This window comes from Canis lupus, chromosome 23, assembly GCF_048164855.1.
Source record: "Canis lupus baileyi chromosome 23, mCanLup2.hap1, whole genome shotgun sequence".
NCBI lineage: Eukaryota > Metazoa > Chordata > Mammalia > Carnivora > Canidae > Canis > Canis lupus.
In genome coordinates this window covers 37332504-37350149 of record NC_132860.1, presented here as the reverse complement: position 1 = coordinate 37350149, position 17646 = coordinate 37332504, and the positions used below count along the sequence as shown (strand labels likewise).

General features: G+C 36.0%; 1 protein-coding gene across 17 annotated transcripts in view; it reads left to right on the top strand.

Annotated features, from left to right (window-relative positions):
- DLG2 (discs large MAGUK scaffold protein 2) overlaps positions 1 to 17646 on the top strand; it is a 1975849-nt gene that overhangs the window by 610584 nt on the left and 1347619 nt on the right. For 2 of the 17 annotated variants that reach the window (XM_072794862.1, XM_072794861.1), the window contains exon 1: positions 556 to 893. The exons of the other annotated variants lie outside the window; for them this stretch is intronic. In XM_072794862.1, the coding sequence (XP_072650963.1) occupies positions 852 to 893 (42 nt within the window). In that variant the 5' untranslated portion in view covers positions 556 to 851. Of the gene's footprint in view, positions 1 to 555; positions 894 to 17646 lie in introns of those variants that run through there. 17 annotated transcript variants of the gene reach the window in all.

The following is a 17646-nucleotide window of genomic DNA, read 5'->3' as shown; positions in this document are numbered from 1 at the left end:
CCTTCCTCTATTATTGATTGTCATTTACCAATAAAGCTTAGTTTTGGGGGAAAAATAGATGCAGTGTTTTGCTAGCAAGCCTGGCAACTTTAGATACCCCTGGAAGATGTAACAGATATTACAGGACAGGGAAGTAAGAGAAGGTGGTATTTCTCAAGCATGTAACCACAGATCACCCTAGGGGAACCCAAATTACATTTTAGGGACTTTGGGAGACAGTGATCCTTTGGTCTTGGTACTATTCTACACGAAAAAGCAGAATGAGATGTACTTGCAGTGATTTGTACTATTTGCCAAACAGGGTGCTGCATCAGAATAGCCTGGAATCTAGTGCAGAGCCCATATTAAACCTCCAAAGGGAAAGGGGTTTCCTCTTCATTTAGAGTCTGCCCGGTGCAGTCCCATTGTAAAGTATCTAATAGGATGATACCAGGGCTCTCCAGAAATATAAGTAACTCATTGGTTAAATTTCATTCTTCACCTTTCCCCCCCTCCTTCCTGAGTGAGCTCATTCCCCCCTCCCGTTTTTTTTTTTTTTTTTTTTTTTAAACCCAGTGATTTAAAATGCTAGAAGGAAAAGCAACTGAAGTCTTAACTTTCAGATGCTGAATTCTCAGCTAATTGAAATTACTGGGCACAATGCTATATATAGCCAATGAAGAGATTTTGAGCTCTCACTCAGTGCCTTCAAGACATGTCGTTTTGTAGTCAGAGAAAACAGAGATCAATGCATTTTCAAACTGACAGAGGGAACGGATGCTCCTTAGTAGCACATGCCCAGGATCGTGTGTGTGGGGCTTGCGCTGTGCTGAGAAGCTGAATACCGGTCCATATGCTCCTTATTTACTGCAATGTTCTTTGCATGTTACTGTGCACTCCGGACTAACGTGAAGGTAAGAGGAGGCGAGCCGGCAACTGGGCACAATATACATGTTAAACCAGCTGCAGAAAATGTCTACCTTGTGTAGCTCCAGGACTTTTCGGATTGCTGGCTGAGCAAGCAGATTATTACAGGTGGTTGCAAGGGCTTTGTTTTATTGTTGCCGAGCAGCCTCGCTGGGGGAGCATGTTGGAACGCTGCTGTGAAGTGACCTTCAGGTTTAACTATTTGTAATTCATGCTCACGCTCACACTTGGGGGGTGGAGTTGGGGGAGGAAAAGATGAAAAATTATTTAGGTAGGCCAGAACCAAGAAATCAGAAAAGGTAAAAAACTATGCAGCATGCTTTAGATTAGGATTTAAAGTCTTTCTTTTAAAAAGTGCTGTGAGCTGCCTGTGCTCATGCAGCTTAATTGATTAAGAGCTGGGGATTAAATTAGGTGTCTATAATGGCATTAGAATATGATCTGTGGGATATCTGACCATCTCGTTCATATAAACAAATTATTATCATTGGAAGTTGGTGATATTGATTGTACAAATCCTCTGCCCTGGGTGGGCTGGCTGCTTAGGCTGCGTGGGCGCCGCTGCCCCAGTGTCACCCCGCTGACATTCGCTCGCTGTAGCTAATGAGCCTCCAAAGTTGAGCCTAAGTTTGGGAGATTTACCCCTTGACGGAAGGACGGCGTTATTGTTGGAGAGGTTTTCTGACACTGTTCATTCAGCACTGAGCCAGACAAACAGGCCAGCTGTGGAATTCCAGTTGCATAATTTAAGTGAATCACATCCTCTGTTAGTTAGCTTTTTGAACTTGTATACCTTACTGAAGGAAGTCCAAAAGGGAGGTGATTGCCTTTCAGAAAAAAAAAATAATAATAATAAATAAAGGCAGTTAAGACTTAAATACCTAAAATAAGAACCTTTAAAAAAATGTCAATGTAAAGTGTTTCCCCCTTTTATTTTACTGGAGGAGTATTTTAATATGTCTGGGCATTAAAGTTTTGTTTTCTGTGCTTACAAGTTTTTTAAAGAGCTCCCTGCTGCTCATTCTTTTGTAAGCCTTTTTGTTTTCGATTTGATTTTCAAACAGGTAGTATTTATGTTTTGATGACCAGTTCTTTTACAACTACAGCCTGACAGCATTCTGTGGATCATTTTGCAGAGTTCTACAGAATTTAGTTTTTACTACTTTTAAGATTAAGTTCAGCAATCAATTTTTTCCCATACATATGATGGATATAGTAAATAAGATGAAAAGAGATATTTAAAAACCTAGAGTGTGCCCAAATGTCAGCTTGGATTTCTCCATCACCATCTCCTATTCCTAATTGTGGGGTTTAGCATACATTGTTCTGTAAGCTCAATGAATTGTAAATGTTTTCTCTCCTCATTTTTTTTTGAAGGAGAAAGGCAGTGTTTTTTTTTTTTTTTCAGAGAAATCTCCATACATAATTTTAGATTAAGAGATAACAATTGTTTTGATAGTCCATTGTCATATTTCAGAAGTGCAGGAAAACCTAAGTCCAAAGTTCCTTTAATATGGGTTTTGGGAAATCCCTTTTTTCTTTTTTTAAACTCTTGACTACTATCAGTGTGGTCTTGATGGATTGAGCTGTAATTTTTTCTCGCTTAGACTAATAAGCAAAGAAATGAAAAGACTTTCACCAACAGTATCTTAATTCAGATGACTTTTGGATAATTAATCCTTAGTACTTTGGCTAGTCTGTACTGAGATACAAATGCTTCAATAGGAGCTCAGAACATGCACATTACCACATACAACACATATAACCTTGCTCTGAGTTGTTTGACTTCAATTTTACATACGTTTAAGCCCTTTGAATAATTATTTCTTGCACTTTCTTGCATTGTTTTCTCTTAGGGTTATCTTTTCCTTCTGAGACAGCAAGATTTTCTAAAAGAGTTTACATTTCACCTGTTGTCTAATATTTTATCAAGTTGGCACAATAAAGTCTTATCTGATAATTTTATTTTTAATATTTGTTTTATTTCATATTAAATTTTAAAATATTTGATTTTATTTCCGTTGTGCCTAGAATTTCTTACTTGCTTGGTTCTGGCAAAGTCTTTTACATAGCATATAGCTTCTTATGCTTCCATGATTGAAGATTACTGGTGTTAGAGTGATTGAAAACTTTTAAGGTGGTTAAGTTTCAGAAAATAGAAACATCTCTTATTTATTTTTTTTCTGCACAGAAAAAGCCATAAATGTCACAATCTTTGTTATACAATGATTGTTTTGTTAATTGGACATTTATAATATAGTACAGTCAAAAGAATTTTTTGAGAGTGGAATATTTTATTATATTTCATGTATATTTTTGTGTAACATGGGCATTAAACCTGTGCTCTATATCTAGTACATATGCACTATATATGTATATATATAGTACACACACTGTAGACACACACAAAATTTACATCTCTCAGAATGTGACTCATGGGTCACCATTTATTCATTCATCTATCAAAAATTTTTGAAGGACAACTGTGATTTATGCACCATGCTAGAGCCTGGGAAACCAAGACCAATAGATAATAGTCCTTGATTTCAAGAAGTTTCTTGTCTTGGAAAGGCCACAGACATAGAAACAAGTAAGTGGTTTGAAATATTATGGGACTAGTAATGAAAGTCCTTTCAGGGCATTGTAGGGACAAAACAAAAACAGAACAGTGGTCAGTTTTACATGGACTGGTCAAGAAAGGTTTCACTGTGAAGTCACCTCTGAGTTGAATCTTGACAGCTAATGGAATTTTTGCCAGGCAGCCTGGAGTGAGGCAGGCAGGCCAGGTAGAGAAAATAAGAAAAACATGGTACTAAGAAGCAGAGCACTTTGGAGAGCTGCAAATAGTTTGAAATGGATGGAGCCTGGGGTCTTGCAAGGCTGAACAGTGAATTAACAGGGCAAAACAAATAAATGGAAGCTGAGGCCAGTGCTGTGAGAATTGACTGAGTGATCACCGCAATCTCACTCTAGAAATTGTGTTACTTTGCCACCTATTTCTGGACAGAGAGGTTTCTAAAGAAGGAAAAGAAATGAAAACTTCTAAACAAAGGATATTATTTATATTCTGTGGGGTTTTTATTGTTATTGTTGTTAGCTCAAAGTTTGAGTTTGATAAACAGTCATATCATATTGGCTTAGATTTACCTTTTAATTTTTAAAGAATGTGATTAACTTAATCTGAGACTGCTCACACAAAAGGGGCAATGTAATCATTATAAAGATGTATAATAACTCATCTCAGATTGCTTATGTTGTACAAAAAGTATCTCTTTGATAGGAAAACATATAAGAAGTTTGTTGTACGAGATGTCCATATCATCTTGTCCTTAGAAATGACTCCATTTTTCAAAGTAATGGTATTGATAACTTGCAACCAGATGATACCTTTCACTTTTCTAAATAACTTTATGTTCCTCATCTCATTATTGCCCTCTTTCATCCCGCTGCTATAAACATGCCCATATACACTTATAGACCCACAATCTCTGAAATACAAATGGCAAGTACTACACCCATTTCACAGATAAGAAAATTAAGATAAAGGATATGGCCAGTTTCTCTGATCCATAGTGTGTCAGAAGCAGACCTAATGTAAGGCTCAGATCTCTTGACCTAGTTTACTGCTTTATTTTCATTCTAGTATATCCTGCTGCCTACCTCATAGATTTTAGAATTCTCTTTTATTTTTGATATTCCTTAATAGTAAATATAAGAACTTTTTAGAAAAAGAGTATAGCAAAATGATTTTAAAGCCTAGGCTTTTGGGATTCTGAAAAAAACTACATTTGGGTCTATCTTTTCCACTGATTGCATGGAAAATATTTTGCGCAAAAATTTTTGATTTACCTGAAGTTCAATAAAATAATATAATAGTAAGAATTATGTGAGATAAGGCACATAAGAACTGTAAAAAAAATCTTAGAATATAGTAAGTACTCAATCAATTCAACACATAACTGGTTAAAATTGAGGCCATCAGATAGGGGAAAGACTTCAGACTTGCTTTCAGTAAAAATCATGTTAAGATATTCTAGGAATCGAGCCCAGTTAAAAGAAATTTATAATTAATGAGAAACATATTCAGATATAATATCCTTCTCCCACCACTATCACCATCACTACCACACAGGCACATATATTAGCATATAAACTCCACAAAAACCAGGATTTCTGATTATTTTTTCAAGTCTCTATATCATCAGCATCAAGAAGAATGCCAAGTACATAGTAGGTGCTGAGTAAATATTTGTTGGATGATTGCATTAGCTGAGTACCAGATTTCTCTTTATTACTCAGCTTTTCCCCATATTTATTTATCTTAATGCTTTTTAAGTTATTTTGAGAGAGAAAAACAAAACCATAGACTTTAAAGTTATATATGATTTGGGGATTAAATACTGGGTTTGGCAATCACCAACCACTTGTGCTCAGTCACTCTTACAGATCTGTACAGCCAGGTCGTATAGCAAGGTTGGAGAGAATCAATAACTCAAACTAAAACAATTTATTGGATGCCAAACTACAACTCAGACCTTCATCATGCTCATTTCTACCAGGTTTATTCAATGAAGTCATTCTTTTCTAAACACTGCACCCTTTTCTGCCTCTGAGCATTTGCTAGAATTGTTTCCGGCAATGGGAATCCCTTCTCTGTGTGGTTTGGCTTGTCTAAATTCTATTCTCCCAAGGTGTCTATCTTACAAGAAGCTGATGCAGCCACAAAGCCCCCTTACTTTATCCCTCTTTTGACTTAATGAGTGCAATTTTTACATCATTTGTGGCAATAAATCTTACATTGCCTTATGCCATCACTTTGTCATCATTATCTTACATTGCTAGGTAATTTTGATTATGTTTGGGTATTGCCCTCATTGCATCTGTATTTTAAGCATTTGAGGACAAGAGCAATTTACTATTTTGTTCATTTTTGTCCCTTGTCGTTTATATGTTAGGAATTAAAAAAATGATGGATATATTGGTTGAAAGGGAAACTTGCAGAAACTCTACCTCCTTATGCTACTGATGCCTACTCTTCAGCTAGATTTCATGATACATCCCACATATTGATGCTTTTAATAAATACATTATTTTGTTGTAGGCAGGGCCTGGAGTCATGAATCAGAAAGTGTGGACAGTTTGTGTAACACCTATGGCTCATCCAAAACAGGAGTGGTCCCTCTCAGGGTTTCAGTTAATTATCTCTTTTAGGAGGCCAATAATATATTAGTCCCTCACTGGGCCCTTATATCATGGCCTCCAAATGGTGTGCACCTGCTTGGTATGTTGGGTTTATAATACCTAAACCTACTCAATATATTGGGTTTATAATTTCTAATGAAGCTCTTCAATGCAAAACTTTAAACCATAATACAAGGAATTAATTGATAAAGAATAAAACAGCATAGCAAACAATAGCAATGATAGCTATAATTTGTTGAGCTCTTAGTATAAGCCCTGGACTACACCAATAACTTGGCACATATTCTTTCAAAATGCTTTCCAGTGACATATGATGTAAGAATTATCATAATCACTATTTTATAAATGAGGGAACAAAAATAATTCGCCTGATGTCACACAAATATTAAGTGCTCATGAAGCTAGCTCTTAAATCAGGTCTGTTTTACTGTAAACCTTTAAAAACTTTCCTAAATAGGCAATATACATGTATGATCTATAACTACTATAACACAGACACCTCAATTTTTTTTAATAAGGTAAGGGATTAACTAAATAATAAAATTATATTTGTTTTACATAATATGACCTTGCCATTCCTTTTCTTGCTTCTTTCTAGTAAATGATGGTTAGAGTCAGAGCATGAGTCTGTTCTGATACTACATTCATTCAGTCACCAAATATTTAATGAGCATCTATTATGTGTCAGGCAGTGACCTAGTTGCTAAAAATACAGGGTGGAATAAAACAGACAATAATCAGACAATAATCCTTATCCTTATAGAATTTAAATGCTAATAAGGTAGACAGACAGTAAAAGAGACAATGAAGTAAAATGCATAGTGTAGGAGTGCCTAGGTAGCTTAGTCGGTTAAGTGTCCAGCTCTTGGTTTTGGTTCAGGTCACGATCTCATGGGTAATGAGATTGAGTCCTGCATCAGGCTCCACATTCAGCATGGAGTCTGCTTAAATTTCCTTCTCCCTTGCCCTCTGCCTTTCCCCCTACTCATGCATGCTTGTTCTTTCTCAAAATAAATTAAAAAAATAAAAATTTAAAAAAATGCATAGTGAATAATGGCAAATGCTAAAAAGAAAAAAGTAAAACATGAAAAGAAGATCAGAAATATGAATGTGGAAAGGGTTTGAGGTTACAGTTTTAGGTAAAGTGATTAGTGAGAGTCTCACTAGGATGGTGACTTTTGGTAAACACCCAAAGGATGTGAAGGGATTAACTATATAGGATATGGTAGCAGAAAGTGCAAAGGCCCTGAAGTGGGAGCCTGCCCAGGCTTTGAAGGAGTGTCTAAGAAACCAGTATGCCTGGCAAGAGAAAGAGCAAAAGTATGTCAAAGTGAGTATATCACGTAGGGCTTTGTAAGTTAGACTTTTTCCTCTCAGTGAAATGGGAAGCCAGCAGAGGTTTTAGGAGAGGAGGCATTGGATTTGACCAATGTTTTCACAAGGTTATTCAGGTTGCTGTGTTGAAAAGAGACTAAGAGGACAAGGGCCAGAGCAGAGAAACTAGTTAGAAGGTCCTGTAGTAATCCAGGTAAGGAACATCAATAGCTTGGATCAGGTTGGTACCAGTGAGACTAGAGACAAGTTGTCTAGATCTGTATATAATTTTATTTTGGATATTTATCTTTGTTTTTCCTGCCCTCTTACTGAAATGTCCTCAGCTTTGGGGTACTGGTTTTCAGCTCTTCTGTACTTAACCAGTATTAATTAGAGAAAAATGCTTTACTATATGGTTCCTATTGCAGTTTTACAGCTTTCAAATCTTCTGAACATTTTGAAGGGTAGTCACTTAAGATTTATGTCATACATGTACATTCAAGACTTCATTTTATTTTTGGTTTCAGATCTGATCTTCAGGGGACTGCCCTAGTTCTGCAATGAATCTACTTGAGGGCAGGAACCATGTCTTATTAGCATTTATATCCCTATTGCTTTGCATGTGGGAGATGATCAATAAATGCTTGCTAAATGAGTGATTGAATGAATGGTAGTCACTTAAAAAGTAGGACATAATTTAGAGTGCATCTTTGGATTAGGCATGGTACCACCAAATAAGAATACATACACAACAAGGAGAATTGATTTTGCTTTCGACAAATTTCCTGTCTAATGGCAAATAATTGCCTCTTTTATGACAGTATTTCTCCAACACCAGAACCTCTAGGATAGCAGCAGGAATCTGGAAATCATGCTAGGTAGTTCTTATTGTAAGACAAATTTAGAAAACACTATTTTATGGCTTATGTTTGGAATTAAAGCAGAGTCAACAAGTTTGCTGAGAAATTATGTGTTAATATTTGCATAAGTAATATATATTTTTATTTTTATTATATTTTATATAATATTTTATATATAAATAAAATGTATTTATTTTATTTTAATATATTTAAATGTATATTATAAAAATATATAGAATATATAAATATTTTATATATTTATATATAAATACTATATATAATATATAATATTTTATATAATATTATATTTTTATTATTTTTTATTTATATATATATATCCAGTTTTTCAAACTTTTTGGACTGCAGCCTATAATAGAAATATAAATTAAAAATTGCAACTCAGTATGTATAAGTTTCACAAAGCAATATTTAACTTTCCCCAAAGCTATGCATTCTGATATTTTCTATTCTATTTTTACTTCTTAAAATTTTGTTTCTTTTTTATAATTTTGGTAAGGATTTTCTAGATGTACTATAATCAGAAAAATGGTTGAGGAATTACAATTCATACTGACCCATTTAAAACCGATTCCTTCATTTACCTTTATTAATGAGTTTGGATGAGTATAGAACAAGTTATAACTCACAATTTGAAAGATGCTACTGCATGTTCCCTGCTTTAAGGAACATACAACCTCAATTAGGAATATGCATCTGGGAGATGATGAATTACATTAGTTGACAAACATCACTAGGTTAACGTGTGAAAGCCTTGCACTGAACACAGGTGAGGTGCCTGGTCCATTTATACTCATTTATACTCATTGAGAATTCAAGGTTCAGCACTTAGTTCTGTGGCCTTGGCTCTGGCCTTGGAGACTTAGCCTGTCCATCAACATACCTCAGTAAGCCCAACAGCAATAGCTAATGTTTATGGAGTATTAGTGATGTGTTGGCAGGCACTGTTCAAAGTGCTTCACTCATTCAAGCTTCACAATAACTCAAAGAGGTTTTTTTTATTAAACCCATTTTACAGGTGAAGGGACTGAGTTGCAGAGATTTAGCTGTCCAGGGCCTCACAGCAAGTAACTGGTACAAGGTTAAATGCCAAACACAGGAAGCAAGGATAGGGCAGTGCCCAGAAGGAGACTTCCTTTACTCTAGATCCTCGCTCTGGTCCTGAGAGCTCTGGCTTCTGATTTTCTTCACCAGAAGGGCACCCTTACATATCTTTAATTTCCAGGACTCTGTTGGGCTAATCTCTGGGTTGTCAATTTAGATCAGATCCCCGTTCCCCCTGATTTGGATGTGCCATAGTTTCTTCCATTAGCTAGTGGCCAGAAGAATTCCCACGGGCCTGGTAACCTATACCCTCCCATGATTCTAGGGATGCTGACACTTAAGAGACATTCATAATCAATTGAAGCATGGACACCCTTTGAAAGAGGCCAATTTGCTCAACTCTGCTCTTGTTATTTGAGTAGTAAATAGGGTAATAAAACTCTCCAGGATGAATTGATATTGCTAGGATAACCTAGCTCTTGAGAATCGAAAAGAGAAAGATGAACAATAAAACAAAGAGACATTTGACCCTGGGAAGGTCTGGCCCTAAATATTTCCCAAATGTAAACTAGACTTTTTTGTTGTTGTTGTTTAGACTCCTAAACGACTTTGACACTTTCAATAGAGGCAGAATTTAATTGAAAGAAGCTGAGGGAATGTCTTCAAAATAAAAGTTAGATGAATAGGAGACAAATTTTGAGTCATGTTTTATTTATTTATTATATTATATTGAGTGTACTTAGATTTACATATTCTTGAAAAAGGTATATATAGATTTATTTGTTTGTTTTTTAAGATTGTACCTAGATTTGAAAAGGAAAGTGAGACCACGGGGTATATAGTGAACCTAGGATGGAGGGATTTGGGTAGATTTCTGGAGAAGATCCCTGAATCTTGCTGGAGTAACTAAAGGAGCCCTTTGCATTTATGTTGGATATTTAGTCAATTTATTTATAATCTGTACTCTTTCAAACTGTTTAGGAAAAGTAAATATAGAAATTAGTTTTAAATGGGTCAATATGAATTGTATCTAAACTGTTTTATGATTATAAAAGCAATATATGCTCATTATAGAAAATATGTAAAGTCCAAAGAAGGAGGAAAATTTATACATGCTCATAATCTTGCCATGCATATATAAAATATATGTATTCTTTTCATTTTTAAAATATGTGTGTATGTGTGTATATATGAATGTATATGTGTTATGTGTGTAACATATGTAAGATCAAAATGTATTATTTATACACAGTGTCTTCATCTAATACCATACCATAAGAACATTCTCACATCATTAATAATTCTTCATAAGCGACTTTTTTTAATGGCTACATACCGGGAAAACTTTTTGAAAAGTAAATAAATAAAGGTAGGCAGGAACAGATAGCATTGTTTTTCTCAGACCATTACTTTTCAGCAGAGGATAGAAAGCTTTCAAGTATAACCTTGAAATAGCTTTGAAATGAGATGCAGTTTGGGAAAAAATATACGGTGAATCTGAGTTTCAAAAGAATCGTTGCCATTGTACATCAAACAGGGAAAATATGTATACTTAATGCAGATATGTTCCTTTAGCTAGTCTCCTAACACTGTCTCTACACTCACCGTACCAAATAATTGCTTTGAGCTGTGTGTGTGTGTGTGATTATTTTAAACAGAAGTCAACTAGACAACTTCCTTAATATCACTATTCTCCTAGGCTTTTAGAGCAAAAACACAGAAATCATTTTTAACTCTCCAGGCCCCATAGAAATCTAATCAGTCCACCAATCCTGTAGAGTCTACCTCTGAGTGATTTCTCCTACCTCTTGTCTCTTTCTATCTCTTTCTTCCTCAATGGAGGCTCTCATTACCTCTCAGTGTATTACCACAGGCACATCCTGACTAGCTTCCCTATTCTCTCTCTGTTTCCCCTTCAAATTTATCCTCCCTACAGTGACACCAAACCTATTTTCTAAAACACAGATAAGAACTTGCTATCCATTTGTTCACGAACTTTCTGTGTTTCCCACTGCCATAAAAATTCTTCATCTTTATGGTATGACTTCAACCTTCTTTTCATCATTACCTCTGCTAGAGTGCACTTACATGCAACATACACAGCCAGAAACTGGTCCGACCATGTATCCATCTACTGCCTGTGCCATAGCAGAGATGTAGAAAAAATGGATGTTTGGTAGAAAACCTAAGTTTGAAATCCATCATCTCCACTTACAAAATAGTCTGCAATACTTTTGGGTGAGTAAATCAGTTTTTCTGATGTTTAATTTGTGGTCTAATCAAAATGATAATGATATCATCAACCTAATAGCATGAGCATCACTTTGGACAAATAAATGCTGAGCAGTATGAAGGATCCATTCAGGGCATGTTGAATATTTCAAGAAAGCCAATGAAGTGCCAATGGAAGCGGTAAAGAGGGTCAACTTTAAACTTGGTAGTTTTGTGAACTTTGTGAACTTGGGACAGTTCCCTACAGTCTATTTTGAATCCAGTGGACATGGGCTAGGACAAAATTCCCCTCTACAATTCCTCTCTACAAACTCCTCACTCCATGAGATAGTGACTGTAAGCAATGTTTAGTCAAGAGTTGAGAAGGTGAGAACAATGACCCAACAATCTGCAGTTATACATCTCCCAGCCAAGATCTCTATGTAAGATACAATCTCAATCAGCTAAGTAAAAAACCCTCAAAATTTCTTGGAAAACCAACCACAAAATTTACATAATTGTTTCAAGATATCTCTAATCTTGAAAAGATTTTAATGAGGGGGATCTCTGGGTGGCTCAGCGGTTCGGCACCTGCGTTTGGCCCAGGGCGCGATCCTGGAGACCCGGGATCGAGTCCCGAGTCAGGCTCCTGGCATGGAGCCTGCTTCTCCTTCTGCCTGTGTGTCTCTGCCTCTCTCTCTCTCTCTCTTTCTCTCTCTATGTCTATCATGAATAAATAAAAAATAAAATTTAAAAAAATATTTAAAAAAAGAAAAGATTTTAATGAATTATAGAACAATGAGGGAAAATAAACTTTTTTAATTAATATTTTTGTTATGCAATAATTATACATATTTGGTAATGTGTGTATTTGTATTTTATTTATTTTATTGTATAATTTTTATTGGAGTTCGACTTGCCAACATATAGTATAACACCAAGTGCTCATCCCATCAAGTGCCCCCCTCAGTGCCCATCACCCAGTCACCCTATCCCCCGGCCCACCTCCCCTTCCACCATCCCTTGTTTGTTTCCCAGAGTTAGGAGTCTCCCATGTTCGGTTACCCTCTCTGATATTTCCCACTCATTTTCTCTCCTTTCCTCTATAATCCCTTTCACTATTTTTTATATTCCCCAAATGAATGATTCCATATAATTGACTTACTTCACTCAAAATAATACCCTCCAGTTCTATCCACGTTGAAGCAAATGGTGGGTATTGGTCATTTCTAATGGCTGAGTAACATTCCATTGTATATATAGACCACAACTTCTTTATCCAATCATCTTTTGATGGAAACTGAGGCTCCTTCCACAGTTTGGCTATTGTGGACATTGCTGCTATAAACATTGGGGTGCAGGTGTCTTGGTTTTTCACTGCATCTGTATCTTTGAGGTAAATCCCCAGCAGTGCAATTGCTGGGTCGTAAGGTAGTTCTATTGTATTTGTATTTTAAAGAGAATTTGCTAAAGTATTTAACAAATTCACTTTTAGAATGTCAAAGAATCAAATTATTTTTGACTTGAGATTTTAAGATAAGAAATATAAAGAATCTTACCACTTGTACTGTAGTGGAATATACATAAAAAAAAAGCCTAAAACTCTCCATATTTTAAGTTTTAATCTTCAGATATAAAATAATTATTTAAATGCTTAGGATAAAGTACAGTTTATCCTAAATTGAATTCAATTCAATTCAATCCTAAATTCAATCCTAAATTCTCAGATAAAGTACAGTTTAGGGAAAACTTTTAAAATAAATATATTAAATTTATAAATGCAGGTTAAAATATTTAAGGGGAATTTAATTGAGCCATAATAATTTCCTTAACAGTAAGTATAGAAATCTTGCTAGATTTATAAATAGAAGAGTAAATTACAAATTGAATTTAAGAAGTTAAGTACAAATCTAGACTTTTTAATTTATAACTTAAAAATTAAATATTAATTTTGCAAACCAAGAGAGCTCCAAATAATCTTTTCTGAACACAAAAGATGACTTGAAACATGCACATTGCACACTGTAGGGCTGTTTCAGGACATGAACAGAATAATGTGTATGAAAACATTTTGCAAATTCTAAAACATTGTAAAAAAAAATCTGTCATTATTTTTCCTTTTAATTGATTTTGCTCAGTCTGTTACTTTAGATTTGAAATGTATTCACCTTTTCTTTTCCCTTATAAGTTAACTGTCCAATCAGTCAAGACCCTGCCAGCTAGTATCTTCTCCCAGATATACTTTCCTATTCCTTCAATATTTTGTATTACTTTGTAGTACTGGTAGTGTAATACTTGTTAAGCTTTGTATTACTAGTGTAGCACTTTGTATTACCAGTGTAACATGTATAACCCTTATATTGGAGATGTTTACTCATATTTGTTTTCTCTACTAGAATGGAATTTCATGTCTTCTTCAGTTTATTTTTTGTAAGCAAACATTAATTGAATCTCCCTTATGTGCTACACACTGTATTGTTACAAGGAACAGAGCCATTAGTAAGAAAGGATATCTATGCCTGTGTTTAGTAGATAATGAATAGTTGAATTTAAGTTAATTTGAAATTAAAAAAATTCTGACTCACGAAAATAGTTCAGTAAAATTTTTTAGAAAAGCAGTGGATTGGTTAAAAAAATCAGTTAATGTAACTAGTAAATAAGAAAAATTCAAAATATATTAAAGAAAAATGGAGACTTCACCAGTGTAGTGAAAAGCATTCACTTTCCCTCTTAGGGCTAAAACATTGCTTTAGTTCAGTTAAACAAGTTAGAGGATAGTTTTGCAGAATGATAGGAGCAATAGAGGCTGAAGGTGGGTGGAGATCGGTGAGACAGAACTGTTTATCTGTAATGAGAATTACTCAGTCAAGACTGTCTGCCCATTCCTATTATGTAGACTCTGCTGCCCACCTCCCATTCCTCCCCTTCCTTCCAGTCCACCAGAATCAACAAGGCTGTTTTCCCTTTCTTTAGTCCAGCAGTCAATAACATTGATTTTCACAGCACTAGGTGAATCTCACCTCTTCCCTCATTATCCCCTCCTTTAGGGCTAAACAAAGCCAAGTTCCTGAGTGTGCACCACAGTCTGCAGAGCTTGTAAGACAGAAATGGCTAGAGGCAGAATGTAGGGCTTTGGCTGGATGGGAGGGACAGTTAGTGCCACAAAATCCCTCAGGAGCATCATGGGCAGAATATTTTTGACATAATCTTAAGTTAAGGGATAATATATCCTCCAGAGAAAAAGAGCACATAAATTGTCTATCTTCTTCACTGCAGTTCAGTAGGCTGAGGGGGAAAAAGCCCTGAGGTCCTGTTTCCATGGGTAATTCATACTGAGCCTTATTCAAATAGACGGATACTACTACTGGAGGGAGGCCAGCTATTGGGGATGAGTCAAAAGGGCAGTGATACATAACAGGGCCATCGATGGCCAGTGTATTACAAAAGAAGAGAAGGAATTTACTCAATGAGTGCTTACTATGTGCTGGGAATTTCATAATCGTTATTTATTTTAACCCTTTTTACAACCCTGTCAGGTGTTACTATACCCCCTTTTAATAGATGTTAAAACTAAAACCTTGGGGGGCATGTTCCTGTGCTCAGAGTCACATGGCAAGGAGATCATAGAGCCAGTTTTCCTCAAATGCACCGTCCTGCCTTCCAGAACCACTGGCTTTTCTTCTTGAGAGTTCATGCAAAATCTTTAATAATTAGGAGTGGAAACATAACCCCTCTGTCTAGAGATGAAGGGGAAAGTGTTGAAATCAGTTTTGATTCAGTAATCTTATTGAGGGAGTGATAGATGGTTTTGTTGGGTAGCCAAGAGGAGAAGCAAACTGAGAGGAAACTCCAAGTACTGTTTAGGAAAGATTTAGCCCAAGCTTGTGAAGAGGTGCCTGGATGCAGGGTTTTTAAAGACCGGAAGAGGAATTTCAGGTTTCTAGACTATCTGGGCTATGATACTCTAGAGTTTTATGTGACCAATCAGTGTTAGCTTAACTAATACTACCTCTTAAATATTCCAGCCTTAGATTCGAATTTTTTTCCTTATCTATGTCTATTGCATAGGCATAGATTTTATTGTATGACTTATATGTGCTAATATTTACAAGCCTTTCAAAGTGTCTTATCTGAAAGGGAAACTGAGTCAATGGTAGAATCCTTGCTTCCGGGCAGCCCAGGTGGCTCAGCGGTTTAGCACCGCCTACAGCCCAGGGCGTGATCCTGGAGACCTAGGATCAAGTCCCACGTCAGGCTCCCTGCATGGAATCTGCCTCTATCTCTCTCTCTCTTGATTAAATCCTTGCTTCTTCAGTGATGCCCCCTTCTTACCCTTCCTGCTCCACAATGGGAAAGCTAATTCCTAGTCTTCATTTCTGCTGAGGTGTAGGTACGGGTGATGTTACTACTCTCAGAGAAAACACCTTATGAATCAAAGCCTTGACAATTGACACCAAATTCAACTATAACAATTAATTTCAAGGCTAAACCCTTATGTGGTGGGGAAATATGGATGTCCCTAGGGCTATCTATCAGTTTCTGAAGATACACCATAGAGCTGTGCTGTCTAGTAGAGTGGCTGGCTAGTCATGCGTAGCTATTATTAAGCGTTTGACATGTTGGAAGTCTGAATTGAGAGACATTAGAAGTGTAAAATTAATATTAGATTTTGAAGACTCAGTATGAGGAAAAAGTAAAGTGTCTCATTAATATTTTTTCTTGATTACATGTTAAAATTGTAATATTTTGGTTATATCAGGTTAATAAAAATAATCAAACCTATGTTTTTCTGTTATTTTTTAGTTTATTCAATATGTTAACTAGAAAATTTAAAAATACATATATGGCTGATATTTTGGTTCCTATTATATTCTTCTTGGACAATGGTGATCTAGAGGCCAAAGGCCAAGTTATTCTTCCCATGGATAACCTGATCCTTGATAAAAATATTTTGAAGGGGTTTTATGCAGTGTGGTTAGCAGCCTTTCTCCCTTTCCTACTTTGAGGAGGGATGGGACTTCTTCCAGTCTGGTGGTTTTGAGATCTTAACACAGTAATTGAACGTTAGACTTCAAAGGAAACTTAGAGATTCTAAGTTTCAATTCTCAACTGAGGTTCAGAGAGGTTAAATGACTTGGACAGACAGTCCAGTGCTTTCCCCATTAGAACCCATGGCCATTATTCCTGATGAACCTAAATGTTTATGCCATCTTGGGAAAATACAAACCCTGTCATTTGGGTGTGGGCATGCTTTCTTGGAATAAAGCTTTCTACTCTGCCCTGTTCCAGTGTGGTTCCAGTGGAGAACTCCTGTTTCACCTACACAATTATATACTAGTTTGATCTCTTCAGTGAATCCTTCTGGTCTTAGGCAAAATGAATCATTTTCCACTTTTCCTGGGATTACACTGCCATGTTTTAACTTCAAACTCATCACGTGGTAGGGACTTAAGGCAAAGTTTCTGTTTTATGGGCCCAGCACTGAGTGCATGGTAGGCCTGTAGTAAATATTCATTAGATCGAACTGTTTTTTGAACATTTTCACAGACCGGTTTTACATCCAAATTCTTGTTATTCTATAGGTGACACTCCATAAAAATTGGGGAGAAAAAACCCTAACCTTCCTTTCTCTTTCTCCCTGTGTGTGTGTGTGTGTGTGTGTGTGTGTGTGTGTGTGTATGTATTGGTATGTATGTATCTTTAAATCACCCTATTTGCAAAATGCTGTCATGTGTTGGAAATGCCATTCCTTAACACTTATCTAAATCTCCAAGTTAGTCATATGTTGCATTTCCTCATCAAAGAGATCTTCTCTGTGTAAATGGAGTTGGACCTGTCAGTCAGAGGCGGAATGAGTAGGCCTGAAGAAGCCATGATTCAGACAATCTCATTTCCATGGTGTATGCCTTAAATGCCACATCTCCAGTCAGCAGTTAGTCTTCCATGAAAACAAAATTGAGCTTTGCATCCCCTTTGGGTTTTAAAAATTCACATTGAGGTTTGTGCTGAGAAGTACAAATGGGAAGCCATACCAGTGATGCCTTCTTTTTGGCCCTTTGGCTTTCTTAGGTGAGATTTAGAAATGACTTCA